General features: G+C 38.2%; 1 protein-coding gene across 10 annotated transcripts in view; it reads left to right on the top strand.

Moving 5' to 3' along the window:
- KDM6A (lysine demethylase 6A) overlaps nucleotides 1-23,616 on the top strand; it is a 158,238-nt gene that overhangs the window by 64,749 nt on the left and 69,873 nt on the right. For all 10 annotated transcript variants that reach the window (XR_012996741.1, XM_076355062.1, XM_076355044.1 and 7 more), the window contains exons 5-6: nucleotides 10,081-10,139; nucleotides 17,907-18,027. Coding sequence is in view for 9 of the 10 variants with exons in the window: in XM_076355062.1 (XP_076211177.1) it covers nucleotides 10,081-10,139; nucleotides 17,907-18,027 (180 nt within the window). In the remaining variant the exon portion in view is untranslated. The remainder of the gene's footprint in view (nucleotides 1-10,080; nucleotides 10,140-17,906; nucleotides 18,028-23,616) is intronic.

Here is a 23,616-nt window from a genome sequence, read left to right as displayed (position 1 = left end):
CTAAGTAGAGCAGTGCAGAATTAGCAGAGAAGAGATGGTGGAGAGTGAAAGAAGTGTCCTATCATTTGGCTTGTTTGTATTTTTTTCTTTGTTTGTTTTGCCTTTAGAAAATGTAGGCTCTTAAACTCACTAGTACATATATTCACAGAGTGGGCTGAAAATTTACTGATGTACAGTTTTCTGTTAAGAAATGATGATTTGATGGAATTGAAATACTCTGTGGGAATGGTTGGTGGGCTGCCCAGCTGCTTTGCTTTGCTCTTGGCTGCTGGCCATCTTGTCTGCTCCCCCAGCTGCCTGTCATGTGGGCCTGCTGCCGTGTCTGTTGTATCCTATTTTAAGTATTTGTACATTCTAACAAATAAAACAGCAAATCACCAATTAGAACACCAATTAGTGGTTACTACTAAACCAACTACAGTCTTAATTAGAAAATCATTTTCAGTAATAATTGATTGATATCTAACTAGCAACTATTAATCAATGATCTTGCATTTTGATACGTGAAACAAACCTTTAAAAAAATTAACACATTCTTATTTTAATATTTGATATATTTATAACAGTACATAAAATGTATACCCCAAAATATGCTATCCAGTAACATTTTTCCGTTTTCAGATGTTACTGACTAATGTAAAAATTGAGTCAAGATTGAAGCGGATCAGTGAGATTTTTTTTCCTAAAGCTGATACTCAGAATTTTGTTCCAAATGTGGGATTTTGTTCAGTTTACAGAACAAACTGGTTTTATGCTAGAGCTAATGAAGCCTGGGTAATGATGGGCTAGTGTCTGTTGTCCTTTTGCACCTCCTGTCCTTTCTTCTCCCACTACTCTTTGTGAGCACACACGAGCTGGAATTCCTCTAGTTTTCCTACTGAAGCATCCTGAATGACATCTTGTTTCCTATGACATCTCTGAGCAGGAAAAGCACATGCTTGATTTAAATCTGTGCTAATGAGCTAAGTGTCTCTTTCCAAAGAGGAGAGAGTAATTAAACTCTTACCTGCTTTCTGAAAGTCAGCCTTGGTTCAGGGGCTCGTTTTTCTATCCAGCAGGTATTTTCACTGACATTCCTCAAGTTTTTCATCTTTGAGATGTCTTGCTTTCTATAAAATTCATTTGAAGGCAGCTATCAGGTTCAGGAGTTACTCAGCTGGAAAGAACAACATATAAGTAGCAACAGCATTCTTAGGGAACTTGGTTAAAAATTCAACTTAATTTTTTTTTCCATTAAGCAGAGTTCCAGATTCAACTTGGTTCTAGTTATTGCCCAGCACAATGTGGCTCTACATTCGAGGGAACAACCATAGACAGTTTTGCCACTTAATTTTTGTGATTGTTTTCCTTTGGTTTTTTACTGGTTTGCTTGTGCATATTTGAATCGCTTTGTAGTCATTCATGCCTTAGTATATTCAGGTTGTCCACTCCCATTTTATGTGGAGTGCTTTAGGTAGCGCAGCTGTGTAATTAATGATATTAAGGCTTTTTTCCAACACAGCAGTGATTCTCCAGCAGTGAGAAACTGACAGGGAAATAATGGGGCTGCTTGTAAACTCAGTGGGATTCCTATCTTTGCTGGAAAGGGTTGGAAAAATGGTGAATCAAGAACGTAAAATTCCATACTAGTAGTTCCATTTCATAAAATGTTTTGAAGATGATGGGTATAAATAGTGATGATCACTTGCCATACAAGAGGGAATAAAACATTTCAATAAACTGTCATCTTCCAAAAAAAGATGTTTCAGTAATGTTTGTGTGTATACATGAACAGACATTAATTTCTGTACTTTGATTGAAAACATTTGTGAAGAGATCTTATAATTTCTGTTAGGTCGGCGTATCTAGCTGGAAAAAGAGAAAAGCCAAATCCTTTAATAGGTATGAAATAAGAGCAGTCGTTGTCAAAGAAAAATAGAGGTCAAGAAGAACTCCTCTGTGTTTAATTTGCTTATGCTAATCAATATTGTGGCCCCACCTCAAGGGTATGGACAAAATAAGGAAGTGCCTACAGGACAGCACTATGGGGGAATCTCTCTTATGTTTGCTGGGAAGTCAGCAGAAATGGGTGCCTCTCTGAAGTGCTTGTACACAAATGGATGCAGCATGGGGAAAAAATCGCAGGAGTTAGAGGTCCACATGCAATTGCAGGGCTATGATCTCACTGGAATCACAGAGATGCAGTGCGATAGCTCAGGCAACTGGAATGCTGCAGTGGATGGGTACAGGGTCTTTAGGAAGGACAGGCTGGGAAGGTGAGGAGAGGGAGAAGCCCTTTACGAAAGAGCAGCTAGAATGCATGGAGCCCTGCTTTTGGACAGTTGAGAAGCCAGTTGAGAGATGATGGGTCAGGATTAGTGGATGACCAATGTGGGTGACGTGGTGGTGGTTGTCTGCTACAGACCACCTGGTCAAGAAGTAGTAGATGAGGCCTTCTTCTGACAACTGGAAGCAGCATTGCATTTGCAGACACTGGTCGTAATAGTGGGCTTAGCCATCCTGATACTGGCTGGCAGGGCAACTCGATAGGGTACAAGCAAGGAGGCTTCTGAAGTATATTGATGACAAGTTCCTGACGCAATTGAGGGAGGAGCCAACAAGGGGAGATGGTCTGCTCATCTCATGCTTGCAAACGTGGAAGAACTGGTTGTGAGTGTGACGTGTACCCCAGGGGTTGATAGTGGGGCCAGTGTTTTTCAGCATCTTCAGTTAATGACCTGCGTTATGGGGTAGAGTGCACCTTCAGCAAGTTTGCAGAGAATACAAAGCTAGGAAGAGACCACATCGTTGTGCTGCTATTCAGAGGGACCTGAACAGCCTACAGGAGTCTCATGGAGTTCAACAAAGGGAGATGCCAAGTCCTGTATCTGTGGAGGAATAACACAATGCACCAGCACAGGCTGGAGGCTGACTGGCTGGAAAGCAGCTTTGCAGAAAAGGCCTTGGGGGTCCTGGTGGACAAGTTGACCAATAAGGCACCAATGTGCTGTTGCAGCAAAGGCAGCCAACAGCATCCTGGGCTGCATAAGGCAGAGGGCTGCATAAGGCATCACCATCAAGTTGAGGGAGGTGATGTTTCCTCTCTACTGAGCCCTGGTGAGACACATGTGGAGTGCTGGGTCCAGTGCTGGGCTCCCGAATAGAACAGAGACGGGGAGATACTGAAGCAAGTCCAGTAAAGGGCCGTGAGGCTGATAAAGAGCTTGGAACATCTGTCATGCAAGGAGCGGAGGCTAAGAGAGCTGGGATTGTTCAGCCTGGAGAAGAGAAGGCTCCAGGGCATCTTATCAGGATGTACAGATACCTGATGTGGGAAGTAATGAAGACAGAGCCAGACTTTTCTCAGTGGTGCCTAGTGAAAGAAGGAAAGGCAGCAGGCACAAATTGAAAACACAAAATTCCTTTTAAACACAGGGAAAGCTTTTGTTTTTAATTGTGAAGGTGATTGATCAGTGGAGGAGTTGCCCAGAGAGTTTGTGGCGCCTCTGTCCTTGGAGGCAGTCAAAACCCAACTGGACATAGTCCTGGGAAACCTGCTCTAGTTGACCCTTCCTTGAGCAGAAGGTTGGACTAGATGATCTCCAGAGAGATCAAGTTTTGAAATTATTAATGTGTCTTGAATTACTTACTGTATGCTGTTTTTGATAATTCACTAGTAGTCTTGTCTTGATGTACCCTGTCCTTCCCTGTGTGACAAGAAGCTTTTTTACAGATAATGCTGGAAAGCCGCTTGATGGACAGTGGTGGAACTAGACTCCCTCTTCAGCTTTTTTCAGCAGGTTTTGCCATGTATGGTTTAGTCCATGAGTGAAAATGGTGGGACAGTAGTATCTCAGAGAAGTTGAAAGAGTAGTGTTCATTCAGAGGGGAGCTATAGGGAATAGGGAAATGCAGCACTGGTGGGGAGTTGCAAAGGCTATGGACAATGTACTGTTTTTCCTAAAGAGGACATGAGATGGGAGCAGGACGGGGAGGAGAGCATAGTAATTTCAAAGATAGGTACCACTTACAAGCAAAAAAAGAAAAAAAAAAAAAACCAACCAACTAATTTTTTTACTTTGGATGGTGTGGGATTTTTGTTTATTTGTTTTTTCTGCTTCACCTTCTTAAGAACTTTTCTGTGAAAGGAAAAAAAGGAAAGTTTTTAATGAATTAAGAAAGATATATTAGCCAATTTTCTTCTACAAGTAGTAGATGTATTTTGGCATTACTTACTCTCTGAAAAGATTAACTTCTTAAAGATAAGATGAAATTACTTTGTAGTTATTTACCAAGTTGTTACATTAATTAATCTATTATATATGCCAGAATATATTTGTCACAGGAATAATGACTTTTGTATATTAATTGCTTTCACATGGCTGCTGGGATGCAGGCACACATCCGGTAACAATTTTTTTTTTTTTTTGTGATCATTGCTCAAGAAGCAGGGTCGTGCAAGCATGCTGTATATAGGTGTATTTTAAAGATCCTGTATAAACCTAATGATTTTTCAGGTACTATAAAATTTCTTGAAGACCTTGAAGAAGCCAAAACTAAATGATACTAATTTGTAATACACCCCTTACAGGGATCTTAGTATTTTTGCAGGTGTTGGGAATGTGTAGAACATGTAGATAGGTAGCCCTCTCTTTTTCATGTTTGTACAAATCTAAACAAATTTTATTTGAACCCTTCCCTCTTTCTCCCGAACACTTACAGTCTTTGTGACTGGAACTGCTAGAGCTTGTCAGCTCCCAAAGGCATATGGCTGTTTATGTACAAGAGCCTGAGTGGAATTTTTTATGCGGTACATATTCTCCAGGGAACTGTTATTATATATTGAGTAGTGTCAGGAGGAAGTATTAGGCACCATAGTGTCAAAACTTCATCTTTCATTTTTTCAGTAAAGAAATAAACATTCACACATTTGAACACAAAAACTGTTCTTTCGCTTCGAACAGACGGCTGAGAGACCCTGTGACCACAGGATGCGACCTAAACTGTAAAACCTTGTTTTCCTAGTTAGGTTTTCTGAAGAGCAGTGGCCCCCTGCCCATGTGCGCCTTCTGCAGCCTGGTGTGATGTGGGCTGGACTGCAGGTTCCACTGGAACTTGGGCAGCTGTGGAAGGGGCAATTGGAATTGGAAGCAATTTTAATATGTCATCAAAGACTTTGATTCCTGGTGATAATAAGCAAATGAAAAACAGTCACTGGTCTCATAAGGGTGCTGAACTTTGTCTTTTTTTCCATAGTTTTCCTTCAGACTTCCACCAACCAACTGCATGGGGACTTTGTTTCTCCTGTTTTTTTTTTTATTTTGTAGTATGGTGGGATACACTCTGATTTCTGTCTAAACATTACCAGCTTTTTAATGAAATAAAGGGATTATTTTACCTACGTTTGGCCCTGCCCCTTAGAGTCATAAAGAAGAAACGGTGTATTTGCCTATGTGTCTCACTGGTTAAGGACCTCCATGGAGAAGAATGACAGGCAGGCTGTGATGTTATTTCGTGTTTTTATCCATCTTGTACTGACCCATAGAAGTTGATTTCTCTCAAGTCAAACATTTATATGTGGCTTAGGAGGTAATAAAGTATTGCTTTTTTTTTTTTTTTTAAATGTAGGTTGCCTGTTTAAATCTTTTATCTACGATTTTACTCTTTGTGTTTGAAAAGTCATTGTAGGTTTGATATGTATTTTGTTGGTAGCAGTGTAGGCTTAAAGAGCTTTTACTTACTTTGCTTACATTCCACTCTTTCACTTGTGCTAATGCAGTTGATTATGGGGGGGCTACACAGTGAACTTGGCTGGGAAACTGATCCAGTTAAAAATAATCCTTTTTTATCTGGATATTAATAACTCAGATCAGTTCTGGCATCCAGTTGGCTGTAGTACTCTACAAATGATTGTATCAGCAAAAATGAGAGGCAGTATTAGGGAATGTTTCTGAATCAGCAATGCTATGTAACTATGGCAAAAACTGTTCCTTTTCATTTTTAAGTTGGAAGGTCCTGACTGGATGCTGCCCTGAGGCTGCTTTGACTCTTTTATGTCTTTTTCTACTCTCTGACTTTCTAGAAGTGCCTGCCAAACAGATTTTCATTTGCAAGCATAACTTTTTCTCTGTATATTCTTGTGTTTATAAAATACAAAGTTGGAGTCGATAACAGGGTCTCAACTGCTTGTGGCAGATAAGCGTGTTACTGGTGAACAATATCTGGACCCAGATGTGGTAGCTATACATTTCTAGAGTCAGTCTAAGATGGCCGTTTGTAAGTCTGAATGTGAATATGGCCACTTGTTACACAGGACAGGTGCTTTTTTCTGACCCTGTGTTTATAAAGTGTAACTGTGATGGTCTGGCTGATGTCTTTCTGCTGGAAGCACTGGCTGCGTGCTTGTAGATGGAGAAAAAGGCTTTGTTGTGAACTTGGCCTGAAATAGCTACAGAACAGAGCACATGAAATGTTGGGGATCTGTTTCCATCTGCTGCTTTAGAGAAACTATAAACCAGTTATTTGGGTTAATACAGGAGGTCTGTGAGATGGATGGACTTTTCCTCATTGGTTAATTTACTTTTTTCTTGATTGCTTAAAACAAACAAGCCCAAAAAGGCTTCAACATGCTTATTACATTACAGTTACATAAAAAGGTACATACAGATATAGTTTTGCCTTCTGAGTTACCTATCGATAAAATACTGTCTTACACATTTTGTAAAATATAATTGAAATGTTGCTCAGCATTAAATAGTGCATGTAAGTAGCAGAACACACAATATAAACTTGACAATCTTCTTAAATTGCATAAGCGTGTAAAATGGAAAGAGGTATTTGAGCCATCTAGTGGTTGGTATGAAACATTTTAACATTTTTTTTATAGTTTGTAGAAAATGTAAATAGCATCGGCTTGGAAATAGCATTTCTAATTTGTCTGCTTTTTAATAGCATGGCTGTGTAATGAAAAAACCCAGACATTCAACTTCAAATTTGAGGTACAGTCTGCTTTGATTTGCAGCTTTTTTTTCAATTTACTGTAGATTTTAGTGAAGAGAGAGATCTGATAACATAAAAATTACATTAGAAGTTAGTAGCCAACGAATGAGTTTTGTTAGCATGAGATCTTCAGAAATTGTGAGGGTTGTTAAGAAGTTCAAGGAAAGGATTGTAATAAGATAATTCTGTTTTCTACTTCTTACTGAAAAATGTTTCGAGGGAAAAAAGTGGGCTTGTATTCTACCTCACAAGCTATTTATAGCAGGATTTTGAATAGCAGGGATTAAATTTAAAAAGTAATCTTTACTGGAAAACATGGGATGGATTTTTTTTTTTTTTTGGTAATAAACTTGTCCAAATAAAAGTAACAGAGGCAACTGAAAACAGATTTCTTAAGATGGGGTCTGTTCCTGGTAAACAGAGTCATGGAATCTTATGATGTTAAGAAAAAGGACATTTTGTAGATGACAATTTCGTGTAATGATCCCGCTTGGTCCTGATACGCATTAAGCTGTTCTAGCTGTTCCAATAGGAACTTGGCCGCACATTGAACTTGATGGTATTCTGCAATACAGGCAGAAAAGTTAGTTGCTAAAGTAATGAACTTTATGTGCATCTTGCCTTGAATTATTTGTGGGAAAATACTGTGTACATTGAAACACTGTAGTACCTTCCAGTCCTTGTGAAAGTCCCATCCAGGTTCAAACACAGATTAAAAGAGATTTTCTAATCTTTATTAAGACAAATCTAATAAACAATCAACAATCAACCGTACTAACGGTGTTACATACGGTTAGAGCTATAGTATTTCAGAACAGATAAATATGATCTATACTGACATTTCAGAATTTGCACCTTTACTTTTGAAGTGAAGTATTACGGAGTCTTAAATCTTGCCCTGTTTTTTATTGAGAAGACACTGGTAGCTTAACAGATTTTTAAGGTCAATCTCAAATACTTTGTAAGGCCAAATGGGAATGAGAGAAAAATGAGAAAACCAGTCACAGAACAAAGGACAGAACAGTAATGGTTGATTTGTATTTTACTGGGGCAGGGACAACCTGAAAGCTTCATGTGAATTTGATGTATTAATTACATTTGGACAAATCATCTGCATCTTGGTCCTGTTGTGCCTTGAAAATTGATTATTATTAACCCTTAGGATCAAAATATCAGCTAGATTAATCTTCTGAATCTGTAACTCATTTGGACTGGGAATTCTAATAGGTTTCAGAAGAGGAAATTAAATTCTTTGAAGACTGAAGAGGTTTTAGTTGTCTGGCGTATTTTTGCTTCAATTTTGCAGTATGGTGATGAAGGATTTTTGTTACTACTATTATTCTCAATCTTCACGATTATCTAGTCTTGATTGCAGTTGGTGGATCTCTGAGGTAACACTGGACAGTTTTGTTAAGTTCTGTTCTACAAATGAGCCTGACCTGAACACGATAAAGGTCACTAGGCGTGTGCTGTATTTTGCAGGCTTCCATGTTGCACACGTGAAAATCTATCTTCTTAATTTAAAATGACTTTTAAATCAAGGCATTATGTATGCTCAGTTTTTGAGCTTGCCTTCTTTTCTAGTCTGTTGTTGCCAGAGCACGCTTCAAAAGCAGGAGATACATGGGGTACGGAATTGGAGATCTTTTATCTTTATGATGTCCATGTTGTGGTTTTGTTCAGTTAAACAGGAACGTGGTTTTATGGTAGTATTAAAGTGTCATCTTTTATTGTTTATGTACTTCCCCCTCCATGCCCCCTGTTAACATCTTCCAGTGCTCTGATTGCTGTAGTATGTGGTCATACCACAGTATTTTCTTGGAAGCTGTCCATTGCTGAAGCTATGATCCAACTGTATTCATGAAAGGATCTTTGGCATTTCCCCTGGTTTTGATTTGCATTTAGAAGATGCAAATGAGGTATAATGAAATGGTAATACTGGGCCCTGTTTCTGATGAATGCTGCTCTTTGAATTGTGTTCTGGTTACCAGTTATTTTCTAGGAGAAATTTGGTTATACCTTTTATATTTGGATTGGGTTTAAGGCATAACTAGGATTCCTTTCGTGGAATTCCATAGAAATTTGACTTGTTGAAGAAGTGCATGCAAGTGGAAGAGGGATTATCTTGAACTACAATCTTCAACAATGGAAATTCCACCTCTTGTCCATGTGTCAGAGCTTTGTGTTCTTTGGGATGTATTCCTGGTCTCTCAAAACCAGAATTATACGTAAGAAAAGCCTAAAAATGGATTATAAGCAGCATGTACCTGTTCTCTCCTGTAAATAATAGAATAGCCCTGCTAAATGGAAAACAACTATGCTGTGGCATCACTTTTAAAAAGAAAAAGCAATTTGTTTATTTTTCCTAATTTAGGAGATATATAATAATTATTTGTAGAATTGGATAGTTAAACATTCATTAAACCTCCTTAGCAGTGTCACTTTAGAAGCAAATCATACTTTTCTGTGAAAAGAAAATGGGGGGAAATGGATTTCCAGAAGAATGGTTCTTTTTTCTTTTTTCTTCCCTTCTGCAAAGTAGGGAAATAGAAAATAGAAATTTGATTAACGATGAAGAAATATGATTGTTTTAGGTTTGAAGCCAATGGTCTGTATTTTTGGTATTCAGAAAAGTGAAATTGCCTTAGGCATATTTTCAGATTCATATAATTAATGTTCTACTTTAGACACTGAAATTAGAGTGTGTAGCTTTGTTTACTTTTATGTGAGTATAAATTATTATGACTATGAAATGGTGTTCGGTCATAAAACATTTTTTTATTATATTAAATTGCCAAAGACCTCTACTCCGTCATTTCCTTCCCTGCTGTTGTACAAGTAGAACAAAGCACATCAGTTTCTCTGATGTAAAAGTACTTGAATATTATTGTTGCTACTATTCCTCCAAAAATATTTCACGGAGAATCACTTTTTTTTTTATCTTTTCCTTATTTTTGGTTCTTCCTGTTCAAGGTGAAATTTAAATATGCTTATCTTATAATGGAAATAGAATGTCAAAGGATGAATAAAATACTGGAAACTCAGTCTTACAGCATATGCTTGTCTTATCTGGGTTTTAAACATTGTTTCTTTCCTTTACAGAATGCTGCCTTTTTATATGGCCTTGGTTTGGTCTACTTCCATTACAATGCCTTTCAATGGTAAGTTGGAGTAAACTAACAGTATCAGTATTGTGCGGTGTTTTATTGATAGGTGAATATTTCAGCTTCAGTTCAGTGTGAGTGTATGATAGTTTGATTTTTTTTTTTTTTTTTAAATTATTATTATAGATGTTTGAAGACATACTGTCCTGGGTCACATATCTGACTTACTGTAACATACCTGTGGCCACCACAGCAGTTGCTTGAAAAGGAAAGCACTTACAGGAGAAGAATTTTAGCTCCCTATAATATGATTCAGCAAGGGGGATGGAGCAGTATGACTCGACAGCTTTTTGTGAATTGTTGTTATCGGTAGTCTGTAGCCTGTGTTTGTTTGAAAGCCTGTTTACAAAAAACTTCTCTTGGAAAAGAAGTGGCAAAGTGGGCTTGTTTTCATTTAGCTTGGTATTCAGTAAGTTTTACATAGCTGTATAATGTGAAAGTTTGGGATGTGAGAAGCAGGACACCCAGACTTGGATTGGAACGTTTAAAACTGATGTAAAAACTTTCTGGTTTTCTAACTGGGTATGGAATATCCCTTGGGCCAGTTTGGGTCAGCTGTCCTGGCTGTGCCCCCTCCCAGCTTCTTGTGCACCTCCAGCCTTTTAGTCGGCAGAGCATGGGAAGCTGGAAAGTCCTTGACTGGTGTAAGCACTACTTAGCAACAGCTAAAACATCAGTGTGTTATCACGTTATTCTCATCCTAAATCCAAAACACAGCACTATGCCAGCTACTAGGAAGAAAATTAACTTTGTCCCAGCCGAAACCAGGACACATTGGAAAAAAGTGAGAAAGGTGCAGTGTTTAGGTCAGTGCTTTTTCACGCTCAGTATGGCAACTTAATAAAATAAGTGTGACTTTACTACTTGATTGATTACTAAAAAGTTTTATCATCTTACTGGACTAATCATGACTGCAGTTAAGGAGGCAGTACGTGACTACAGACTGATGGTTTGGAACAGTAAAGTGGGAAACGAACAAAACTTACCAACACCTGTGAGATGACCTTAGTGCCAATCACATTGGACCATTTACTTGAGCTGAAGGAGTCTGGTCTGTCTCTTGCTCTCTCTGGCTGTCATTCTTTTTAATCTTTTTCCAGCAAATGAAGTTTCGCTCTTCTCACAGTCATCCTGAAATAGTAAAGCAGCTGTTTAAACTGCTTTTAAAGTACTCGGGTCTACAGTGGAATGTAAACTTTTTTTCAGTAGTCTCGTGTGCCAGCCTTCAATATTGCACGTCTTACTCATCTGCCCAAGAAACTATTGTTTTATGGTGGTTGCTGTTTGCCTATGAGAGTGGGAGAGTCCTGTGCTGTCAAGGTCCATTCTTTGCCCTTCTTTGCTTCCTCTATCAATACATACATATTTTTTCAGGGGCAAGCTGTTAGTAACACAGTAAGATTTGTCTTTGAGGAGGTGGTTATTTTTTTTTTCCAGCAGGACCAGATCCTTCAGATGGTTCTCAAGCTGTTTGTGTCAGTGGTTGGTATATCCAAGGAAGTGGGCTCTTCCACACAAATAGTCGTCGAGTAGGTAGTGGGGTGTGTAGGAATGCAAACCGCCTAGTGGGGACCTCCTTCACTTGTATGGGAACACTCCACCCGTCATGCAGACAGCAACCACTGGACTACTCCATCAAATGTGATGTCTGCTCTGCATGCCTCCAGGCGTATCAGTATTTTGTGCCATTGTGGAGGGTGCACAGCATTTGATGAAATAGTCCAGCAGTTGCGGTTTGCATGAAAGGCTCTGAGGTTCACCCAACTGACAGTGACGTTGCATTGATAATTGGCAGTCTGTGGAGTTCCTGCTTTGTGAAAAACCTGCAATGGAAAGTCCAGGAGGGATATAATTTGAGAGTAGAAAAACAGCTTGCTTGTGATCTTCAAGGTGCACATCTGTATTGGTGCTTCTTTCCCTGTTCTGTCAAGAGTCCTTTCAGCTGGTCTGGTGTTTGTAGTTATCTTCATAAGGAGAGCAGAATTTAAACACACACTGTGTAGATACTGCTTTGTCAAATATTTCTCAGGTTTCAGGTGGCTGGGTCTATATATGTATTTTTTAGGTACATAAAATGGGAATGTATACGTAGACTACACATACTAATTGTAGTTAACCATTAACAAAGCGGAAATGAAGTTTCTCTTTTGTCATCTTATCTTTCTGTGATTGTGTATCAAACATACTTCTTGGATTGATGAAAACGCATAATATCTGCTAATGCTGGAAAAAACTCAGTACTCTCAGCTGCTGTTCTAGAGAAATGTTTAAAGACTTCACTGCTCAAAATGTTTCACCATTCAACTGTCACAGCCCGATGGACAGAGGAGTTGTACCTAAAGACTGCAAAAGTATTTCGTAAAATTGCAGTTTCCTGACTACTGCTGTGTACAGACATTTTGTTTGTGTTCAAACTATGATTATGAGTTTCAAATAGAAATTTGTCCATCAAAATGTCCTCATGTCATTTTCATTAGTGAGGCTATGAAATGACATGAGACTTAGAATAGGTGGTCAGAAAATTGAAAGAGGATAAAGAATAAGAAAAAAAAGTTTCACTCCAGCTGCATCAAGTATTTTTCCTGATACATTAGAGTAATGTTGTGTTCTTTTATTTTGTAGGCTCATTCTGATTTTCATGTTTTTTGTTTGAAACGTACAGGTGTTAACTTCTGAATAGTTAAATCAATGCTATTTTATTAGATTCTTTCGCCTAGTTCAAAGCTGATTTTATTCACAGTCTATCCAAGTAAAACCTTCCAATAGAAGTCTTATGAGAGTTCAGTAAATGTTTAATACAATCTTGTATTAATTATTATTCAGCTGCTTTCTTCACTTTCATAATGGTAGGCGTTGTTGTATAGATGAGTGGGTGGAAAGATAGCTACAGTATTGAGTTTGGAAATCTTGATTTGGAGATGATAGATTAATGTCATTTTTATTTTTCCTGAATTACTGTAGCAGTGCTGTGCAAAATGTAAGCCCAGAGGTGCTTTTCATCCTCCATAGTGTCTGTTTTCCAGTCCTGCTTTCCCATTTTGTCGAGTGTTAGATAGCCTTTCCTGCCTGTTAGTGGAAACACTCCCATTCTTGGAGAAAACTCTTACTTAATTTAAATAAATTCTAGTAGACTCAACCAAAGTTGTTTCTTACCAGGCAGTTGGTCAGTATCTTCAGAGAATAAACCAAAAGTTGTCTCTTGCTGAATTTGGACTACTCTCATTTATTTCTGTAGTATGAGAGATCCGAGCCCTTCATTCGATGATTTATCCTTTGGACTAATGTATGTTTAGTCTGCTGAAGGATTAAAATGAAAAGCTCTGTGCATGAAGGCCAGTTAATTAGTGGTAGAGACTAACAATCTACTTGAGGAAGGCTGTGTGCCATCATCTCTGAAGGAAGCTGTTAGCCTCTTAAGCCAAGTCCTGCTTCATATGTGACAGATCATCAAGCTATTAGCTTATATCTGCTCTTCCGGTTTTGATCATACCATAAGAGAGCTTTGAGGGAAAACGTCTAAGTAACTTGGATGCCTTGGATCCTCTAGACCCGCACCTTTCTGGGTGTAGGCTGGGGCAGAGGACAGAAATGGGATTAGTGATGGTTCAGAGCAAACAAAGATCTCTACAAGGATCGAGTGACTGTTGCTGTGTCCGGAAGGCCCAACTCAGGCAAACAGATGGGCCAGGAAGGACTGCAGTTATCAACATTGGGCCACGTTCTCTCTCATTTCCCTTTAGTACTACAACATCTGCCCCTACTTTCCACTTCTTTTCGTGACCACTTCTTTCTGTGTTGTACCAACCTGTACCAAGCCCCGATGGCATCTGCGTTGGATGTTACTGAGCACTTACAACTGAAATGAATGTCAGTGATGTTGCAGATGTTTTGCTATTGATGTAGTAAGGGACTGAGTTTGGAGCTCTGGGCGTGGCACTGGGAAACAGGCAGCCCCAAAATAAAACTAACGTTTTTACTGTAGTCCATGTTCTTGATGTGTCCTGTAATCTTGAGTGCATTGCTATTTTGTTTAAAGGTTTCCTGCAGGCAAAATTAGATCAATATTAATTCAGCTATGGTGTAGAATTGTTTGTCTGTCTGTAAGAGTTAATAAGTAAATGTCTTTTCAGAGTTTGAGTGTTTTATTCTATGAAAATTCTACTATTTAAAAGCAGGCTATAGTTACCGAGTTAGACATGAGCACGTACCACTGGTAGAAATTGTTGAAAATGCTGCCTTTCAGATCACTTTATTTGTGAAATTTTGATGTCCTTTTTCACAGAAGTAGTGGAAGTAATTTGTATTTGTTATTATCAGTGATTGTCATCCTGGAAAAACTACAAATTGCATAATCAATATAGAATTAACACTAGAGTTAAGTAAGATGCAGGCCAATATTTTGAATGGAGAAGATAAAATATCCGATTTTTAGTTAGAAAAGCTGCTTTGGGGAATATTTGGTGTATTCTTACAACATTTTCCCCTTAATTTACTGATGTAATTATGCTTCATTATAAGTTTAAATTTATGTTACCTTTCAGAATTCTCTTTCAGTTTTTATTATGGCATCCAAGGATACAGAATTTAAAATGCAAGCAAGACACTCACCCAGGAGTTCCCTAGCATTTTGAGTGCATATGGATTCATTCTTAAATGTAAATCCATCATGCATTAGAAACTGAAAGAAAATTTCGAAGTGGAGAGTCTTTCACCAAACTCTCTACCAGTGTGTCCATTCCATTGCCAAATCAATGCAATGGATGGGAGCAATCAGTGCTCCCTGACTATACTCCTTTGAATTTTTTTAACCTTTCAAGGAAATGATGCTTTTAAGGCAGAGATGCTTTTCCTTCCCAAACCGTCAGTTTAGGAGTGATCAAATACAACTGAAACGTACAGCTAGAATATTATTATTTAGCTGTTAGCATGGTGACTCTAACAGTGTCTTAAAGGGTACAGAGATTTTTGTTTTGACTTGGTTGATTGGATATATTTTTCCAAGCATCCATCAAAGTGGGTTGAAAAGCATGCTGTTACTTCCTGCGTAGATTGTGTCTAGGGGAATGATGTCTTGTCGTACTAATTTTCTTCTTCCTTGCACATTTTGGGTTTGTCTTCATTGGAAAATTGTGTTGGGTTATAACGTTATCTCAAAGACTCGCGATAACTACTAATGTTGAACCTGACTCCACAAGCAGCTTAGACAAGGGTGAATGGTGTTGCCATGTTGTCTGTATGGAGATAAACATTACACATGCCTCAGAGGCTGTCTGTGATGAGCAGGTTCTGTGCTAAACGTGACACAGTCTTTTCACATTGTCCACTGATGATGATTTTACTGGTTTTTTTAGTGCTGTGCTTCTCTGAAAGACTGGGGTAGGCAGCATTCTTGTTATTTGGAATGAATGACAGTATACATTCAAACTAAATTTCAAAACTGTCCTTAAAAGTCGGTTGTTATACTTGTGGCTTTGTTTAACTCTGTTGCTCAGCTGTGGCAATGAATAATATTTCCTGTTCAGTAAGCAAGAGACTATAAAAATATTTTTGTCTCTTACAGTTTCTCTTAAGCTTTTTTAGAAATCAATGATCCTTGTGAATGAGACGTGACATAGGGGAAATACGGAAATACTATTTTCTGACCAAACAAGCTAGCTAAAATGTGAAGAATGTGAAGTTCACAAACTGTATATGAGCATGGTCACAATCTCACATGTGGTATAGAACCGCAATGTCTTTATTCCTGGTTTTTGTCTTCTCTTTGATAGGGACCATAGACACTGGTTTTTTTTCCTTTTTAGAACTTGGGATACTGTCTTTGAACAAGATGCAAATAGTGAATTTTAAATACCAGTGGCTAACATACTGAGTACCACATTAGAGTTAAGACAAGAAATGCAAATATACAGTCATAAAAACTATACTTTGGCATAACAAAAGCATAGCTTAAAATATGTGCTGATATTTAGTGATCAGTCCAGTCTTTGGCCTTCCAGTTTGAGTGGTGTTCTTGTAGATGGTGGTGAGCATAGTGCTGTGAGACATGGATCCTTGTCTGTTGTGATTTCAGTGTAGATACTGAGGTATGTGATTCGTCACCACCCATACTGTTCCAGGGAAGTTTAGATGAGATGTGAGAGACTGCTTAGCTGGTGCAAGTTTGTCCCTTTTGCACTTCACTTGCTCCTTTTCCTTGTGTAAGTAGAAAAGTAGGGTACTAGGTAAGGAAACCCCTTCTGAACAATTGTAATAAAGGAAGCTTCAGTTCCACAATAAAAATGTAATTTTTTAAGCCCATCTGCTCTTAAGTTGTATTTGAACAAGTCAGATAATGCTTTAGGTACAAATAATTTTGTTGCATTGTCTAGAGGAAGTTCTGTGCCTTTGGTTTGCTTTGCTGTCAAGAATGAGAAAAAAGCCTGTAAGAATTTTAGAGCAGAAGAAGTGTTTTTGCTAATGGATTAAAAAATGATCATTATGTGTTTTGTGAATAAAAAAGTCTATGAAAAATATTTATTGAATTTCCCATTGCAACTGCTAACCTTTTGTCCTTATAAACAATACTACACTTGGAGACTAGGAATGAAATCAATTTGCCTAAACATTGTGTGATTTTTAGGGACTGTGGTAATTCCTGTCCAGTGTCTCTGTGCTGCTCCACAGTGGGTACAGTTCTCCCCATAGGCTTGCCTGTCATCTGCCTGCTCAGCGTCGATCTCTGGGGTTGCCTAGGACAGCAAATAGGACTGGCCTCCCTGGCCTAGGTGCTTGAATCTACCCTAAGTGAGACTGATTCTAACTTCTGTCATTGTACGAGCAGTGATGTACGTGAAGGTATTTTGTTTCAACCTGTCATTGGATTTCAGGCAAGCTAACACAATGAGTCTTAGCTTCTTTCTCAATTCCTCTGTGAATTTAAATTTATTATCTCTTAGTTGCATTTCAGCTGTCCCAATTTTATGCAGTTGGCCTGAGAGGCAAAACAGTCCTGTTTAGAATCACCTTTTTTCTGCTCCAAGATACAGTTGTTACATAGCATTTTTGTTACAGTGCCATCATGAATAGGGGCATGGGTAGAGAGGCTTTAAAGGTAAGGAAATAGAATCAGAGCCGTCTTCAGCTATCATGGGAATATGAAAAGCAAATTACAGTGGGAGGAGGTGGCAGGCTTTTCATATCTGTGTTTTCCTGGAGGTAATTGAGTGACTGGAAAGTAGTGGAGCAATAGGTACTAGTTGAGTCCCTGCACAGCACTGGTGCTAAGAAAGGGAGGACAAAGTGGAAAACGGAGCAGGTTGGTGCAGTGGGAGGAGATGTGGGTGATCTCTCCTTCTAGGCCTTCTGTTCTGCTGCTGCTCTCGGGGGTCTGCACTACCTGGAATCAAAAGCAACCTAGCAGTTGGTTGTGATATGAATGATCACTGTATTGTTCTAAAGTTGCACTAATTTTGTTACTAATTCCTGAGTCATCCTTTCTGAAACAGCAGATATGTTACTGTATTTCATGCAGCAAATTAGTTTCTCTAAATTAATAGAAAAGATTAGACTTTCAAATATACCAGGATATCTGGAGTACAAAATAACCCAGTCCTTGAAGAATCAAAAGCCATGCACCAAAAAACATTGCATGTAAACCATTATTTTGATATGTTCTTCTGTAACAGTGCTTTCTGATCCACTTTCTGCTAGTCATATAAATAACATTGATTATAAAGTAATACTTCACTAAAAAAATAATATTTTTAATCTGTGTTTTTCTTTCAGGGCAATTAAAGCATTTCAGGAGGCGCTTTATGTTGATCCCAGCTTTTGTCGAGCCAAGGAAATTCATTTGCGACTTGGGCTTATGTTCAAAGTGAACACAGACTATGAGTCTAGTTTAAAGGTAGGTTTAAGTCCTTTCAAATTGAATTAACATCTGTTACAAGTTGCGTTGCATCTTAAAACTGCGAGGAATGCATAAGTGTATGGCAGTGAAATACTACCTGCTTTAGAAATTCAAGTGCTTCAGTATGAAGTATCTTAGTCTAAAGACAGAGTAAGGGTAGGATTTGAGGTGTGTTAGGTGCTAGAAATAGTCAGAAAAGCTCAGCAAAATTAGAGGTGAGCACTGATACTCCAGAAGATCAAAAATTTGGTGTAGGACTCTTAAAACTCTCTGTTAAAATAGTACATTTTTGGGGGGAGGCTGAGGACGTACAGAAAGTTGGAGGAAAGAGAAGAGAAGAATTAGCATCTCGGATTTCTTGATGTTCCCTTCCCCCCTGCCCCCGCTGCACTATTGTAAACTGGAAGTTCTTAAATTACTAAAAATAGAAAGCTTTTATGCAAAATAATGTTCTCATATCAATTTCTTATATTGTTTCTACTTTTCTAGCAGTTAATCATTCTTTTGTTTCCTGGTTTGAGAGTCAGCTTCTAAGGCAACAATTTCTGGTTAATCAGTTAGAAATGGTTTGTGTTAATACAGTACTTCATTTCTTTTGTACTCCTTTAAAGTTTTTTACTGCTTGCATTCTTTTTCGGTCTCCGATTGTAATCTGTCATTTTATCTCCCTCCATTCAACATGTTTGCCCGTTTTTTTTCCTCCTACCATTTCCTACTCTATCCCCAGGTTCTTTCCTTCCTGACCTCTAAATTTAGGTGTGTGTTTCTTGGAAAAAGGAAGCGTTCTTTAACAGAGTTTCAGGTGCTGGGAAGTACACCTGCAGGGCTGAGAATTTTTTAATTTGTAATTAAGTGTAATTTACAAACATATTTCTGCATATTAATCTCTCCTAAAACTACTGAAAACATTAAAAGTTTTGTTTTCAAGAGTCTTGGGGCTGCCTTTTCCTGGCAGATTGTTTTCCTGGCAGATTGTTTTCCTGGAAGTTGTGTTTGTGAGGCTATCAGAATCACATTGTCCAAGAGTACAATGAAAGAGTAGAGCGTTACTCTCAATTTTTCCTTTCAGTATTTGTAATAATGGGAAGCGCTTCTCTCACCAGGCTTCCTTTTTTCATCCAGAGTCCAAGATTTCACCTACAGAGACAGGTGGAGTTGGACATTGTGATTAGAGAGGATGACATTGCATAGGAGTAGGAAAGATGCAGTGCAATGAATGGCAAAAGAGAGCAAGGGAAGGTAGAGGTAGATCACTGTGGCGGGAAAGGGATTATGTGCGAGTTTAGGTGGTCCTATTTCCTTATACTTTGGCACGGATTCAGTATTGGCTGTTGTGATACATAGGGGAAAAAAAGAAGTGCTAAAGAAGTACATTTTGGTTTTATTTTTAAAGAGGTCAGGGACGAAACAAGAGTAAGTTTACAAGGAGGTAGTAAACTCGTAATCAAGTAGTGGAAGGAACTTCCGCATTTTAATTTTTAATAGAAGAAATTGATCAAGAAATAAATAACTTTTTCCTGCTGTGCCATGAAATATATAATTCTATCACTGAATCAAGTATTTAAATAGATATTATGAGAATTCAGTCTAAATAATTTACTGGGTTTGATCTTCACAACTTCGCAAAATAAAAATGTCACTTATCACAAGGATTTTGAGTATACCAAACTTCTGGTTTTCAATACACCAACTACGAATGGGAAAAACACCAAAGAAGTATTCTAAAAACAGAAAGAAATGAATCTTTTGTAATGCAAAATTATCATGATTCCCTTGCTTTTATGTGCAATGTGATTAAGTCACTTAAGAAAACAAATGGCAGCAACAGAAACAGCTTACTGTGGAGGAGAGTGAAGATCTTCAAAAGGATGATGAAATAAACATGATGGGGGGGTGGGGGATGGTGTTGCATTAAGGATAGTTTCACATGGTCCTTAAATCAATGTAACTGCAGGTTTTTGCTAAAAGGTTGACCCTGCAATCCTGATTGCATTGTTTGGCACCCTCTGCTGCATTGAATTGAGTGGGTATTTTCCATTTGCAGACTGAGGTGGATCAGAAGTCTGAACCAGCTCAACTTGAGATTGCCCAGTTGCTAGATCCAATGCAAGGTAGATGGCAGGAGTGCGTGAATGGGAAGGAGGGGGTAGAGCTGTCTTATCCCCTTCTGTTGCAAAACATAACACGAAACTCTACCCTGGAATTATCAACTGAAACACCTAAGGTAGAGTTTCTGGTTTACTTCCTTTGCTGTAGAGGTTGCAATCCTTAGCACAGAGTAACAGTGAGGAGCAAGAAAGAAAAGACCCAGTGGGGCAATCCACTGGGTCTCAAACAGTTTCAGCTGTTTTCAGTTCAGCTCAGCTGTGAATTTAATGTAGAGTCCCGAGACTGATCTACTTTGTTTGAAAACAAAATATTACTGATTGAAACGTGTCAGCTTATACAGTAGAATATATCAATTGAGTAGACCAAGTAGAACAAGCAGGGCAGTAGCTTCTTTAAAAGCCAATCTGATCCCTGAGTTGAAGTTTAAAAAAAAAAACAACCAAACCCTTAAGCCAGAATTCTGTGAGTGACAAGAATATGAGAGGCAAGTCAGAAAATACTTTAGTGAAGAGAATAAAACGAAGTGCTGGTGCAGTGGTTTTGCACAAGTATGGGGAGAATAAAATGAGGAAGAGAGATGATGAAAGAGTGCAAAAGGATGTTTTCACAGAATGTCTGTCTCGTTTTCCGAGTCTGAGTATCTCGTCTCTTCACGAAAGAAAGATAAGTAACCCGAAGTAATGAAAAGACACAGTTGTCTTGTTGTGCCTTTTTTGGTTTTGTGGACATTTTTAAAAGGATCCAGGATTTTAGAGGATGGTTATGGGGTTTAGGATCCAGCCTGCTAGTGACTGGCCTTGAGCACAGGCCCTTCCCCCAGGGCTCTGTAAAATGGAACTCATAGCCCAGTTTGAGCTTCCTATTCGACGCTGGTGCGGAAAGTAGAAGTAACTTTTAATCTCGTATTTGCTTGTGACTGTTCTGGATTTCACAGATTGTACCAACGTTGCATTAATGTACTTTGAAATATCATAATATTTTTGATGGTATTTAAACATTCATGTTAAGTCTGTAATTGCTAAGAATAAACCATTGCCAACAGATGAGTCAGTCAGTAAGAGTCTTCAGGCAAAGGGGGAACATGGGAGTCTGAAGGTCATATATTCCATGTTTTTCACAATTTTGGACCATTGACATAAATCATCTATATTTTATGTAAGCAATTTAAGCACAAAATTAATTTTTACTATTTTAAGATGTTGATGATCAAGATAATTACTAGAGTGCTGTTTAACAAGCATAAAATCAACTCTCAGTGTTTTTTCAAAATCAATTACTGCTTTTGCACATTTTTAACATTGCTGCAGTTAAGACTTGCAAATTACTATGAGAACCCTTGACTGCTCCGTTATCCCATTGCCATAAACTCTGGCAAGAACACCAGTGGTGTTGAAAATTACTTGGCCTTCAGGCTTACCTTAAGGGGAAAAAAAGTGGTCCTTCTGGTTGAAAAGATAGCAGTCCTTGTGTAACCTGACAGTTAGGGCAGTATTACCTTCAGAGGTGATACATGAAAGCTGAATTTGCCCCATTCATCAGAAAAGTACAATTAATTCCAAAATCAACAGACAATGACTTGGGGGGGAGGGGGGAGGAGAGATTTTATTATTGATTACTATAGCAGCAACACACTATTAAGGTTTACCTCACAGCCCTTTTCACACTTTACTATGTGTCCTGCTGCCCCCTTCCTATTTGCCATTTCCTACAGACGACACTAGGAATGCTGTGTTCAGTAGTGTTAGCTGCAGTGGCACTGTGATAATCTGAAAGGAGAATAAAGCAAGATCTCTAGGAATATAATGTATCTTTTTATTGGTTTGGTAAATGTAGTTGGAAAAAATGTTCAAGCTTCTGAGTGCATGTCACATTATTTCTGCAATATCACTTGCTATCCTAGTCATTTTCCTATTTATTGAATATGTTTTTTTCAATTTTAGCCTCCTTTTTTCATACATGTATGTAACCATCTTCTCTTAAGTACTTTTGAATCTTAACCAATTTCTAGCAAATACATCAGAATGAAAGAGATTTCGAAGAGAAGTTCCTAGAACATTCCTGCGTGACGTGTTGCCCCAGAGCCATTTGAGCTCTGCAAGCTGAGGACCAGGTGATCTGGTTGGCTTGATCTGCAACAGAGGCACCAAATGACTGGTCGTGGGTCTGGTCTGTTGGGACGTGAAAAATTCCTATGAAGGGAACTGTCCCATCCACAGGGGAGTTGCTGTGCATCGGGCAGCCCCGATGCCTCTTGTCCAGCCAGAAGCTGAACGCAGAGCTAGGTAGAGCACAAAGGGGGAGCTAGCTTTGTTGTGTGGGACCACTGACATGCATAAAAGAGAAGCTGAGGAAAAAAGAAAAATTACAGCTTTGGTATTATTTAATTTAATAGTTGGGTTACATTGGGAATGGCACTTACGGGAAGCCAGTCTTCCATCTGGTGCTCATTCTGCTTGGTGGCGTTGAAGTATCGTAGTGTGCTTTTGGTGGGCAGTTAGGGCTACAATCCTGAAAAAGCCCTTTGAATGTAAAATTCAGTTCGTTTCTATTGTTTGCTGACAGACTACTTCAGGGGAAAAAAAGAAATCTTAGTTTTCCATATTTATTAGAGTGATGACATTGAGGGAACGGTGGATGGGTGGTTGGGTGGAAGATTTTCTGTGGGTTTGGTTTTGTGAGGGGGTCTTTTGTTTGGTTTTTTTTTGGTGGTGGATTTTTCTATTTATTTTTTTTAATAGGTGGTCAGTAGGGACTCTGGACATGAGCAGGTTATTTTATGGCAAACCAAGCTATGGTGTGCTTTGGGAATTTTGTTTGTTTTTTAAGTATTGCATGTGCATCCTGTACCCAGCAACAAAACCCTTAGAAACTAAATTTCTCATGTTTTCAATTAATTATCTGCCTTTTAGCAGAAATACTGATTCTGCCTTTCACTTTTAGAAATTTTTCCTCCCTATTTATACACAAAACAGCTGTCCTAGTAGTTTGCTTCAGGACTATGCTTTGATCTTGCCCATAAATCATCAATTTAAATATAATTTTAATTTTTTAATTATTTTCCTAAAGATTCTCATTTGTTAGTAATGTTAAGACATACTGCTTATATTAGGATAAGAAAAAGACTGCAAAAGAATTAGAATTTATTGGGAAAATATGCATGAATTAGATGAATATGCATGAAATATAAAAAATTAAATACTGATATACAGATGAACAGCTCGAAGTACTTATTTATAGTCAGTCAGACACTTTTCCATCATCCATTCATATAATTCTCCTGTCTATATATATATATATCTTCATGAAAGATATTTTTAGCTACTGCAGCTATTGTATGCCAACATGTAGCTGTTATATTGTTCATTTTTAATGTTTTTTTCTCAGTAATAAAAACGTATTTATGAAAGTGAAAATTTGTATTTTCAAGCCTTCAAGTGCTGTTTCACAACCTAGTTATCTTTCATATGTGCTTAGATT

This window comes from Aptenodytes patagonicus, chromosome 1, assembly GCF_965638725.1.
Source record: "Aptenodytes patagonicus chromosome 1, bAptPat1.pri.cur, whole genome shotgun sequence".
In the NCBI taxonomy this organism is placed as follows: domain Eukaryota; kingdom Metazoa; phylum Chordata; class Aves; order Sphenisciformes; family Spheniscidae; genus Aptenodytes; species Aptenodytes patagonicus.
This window is presented reverse-complemented; position numbering and strand designations above follow the sequence as displayed.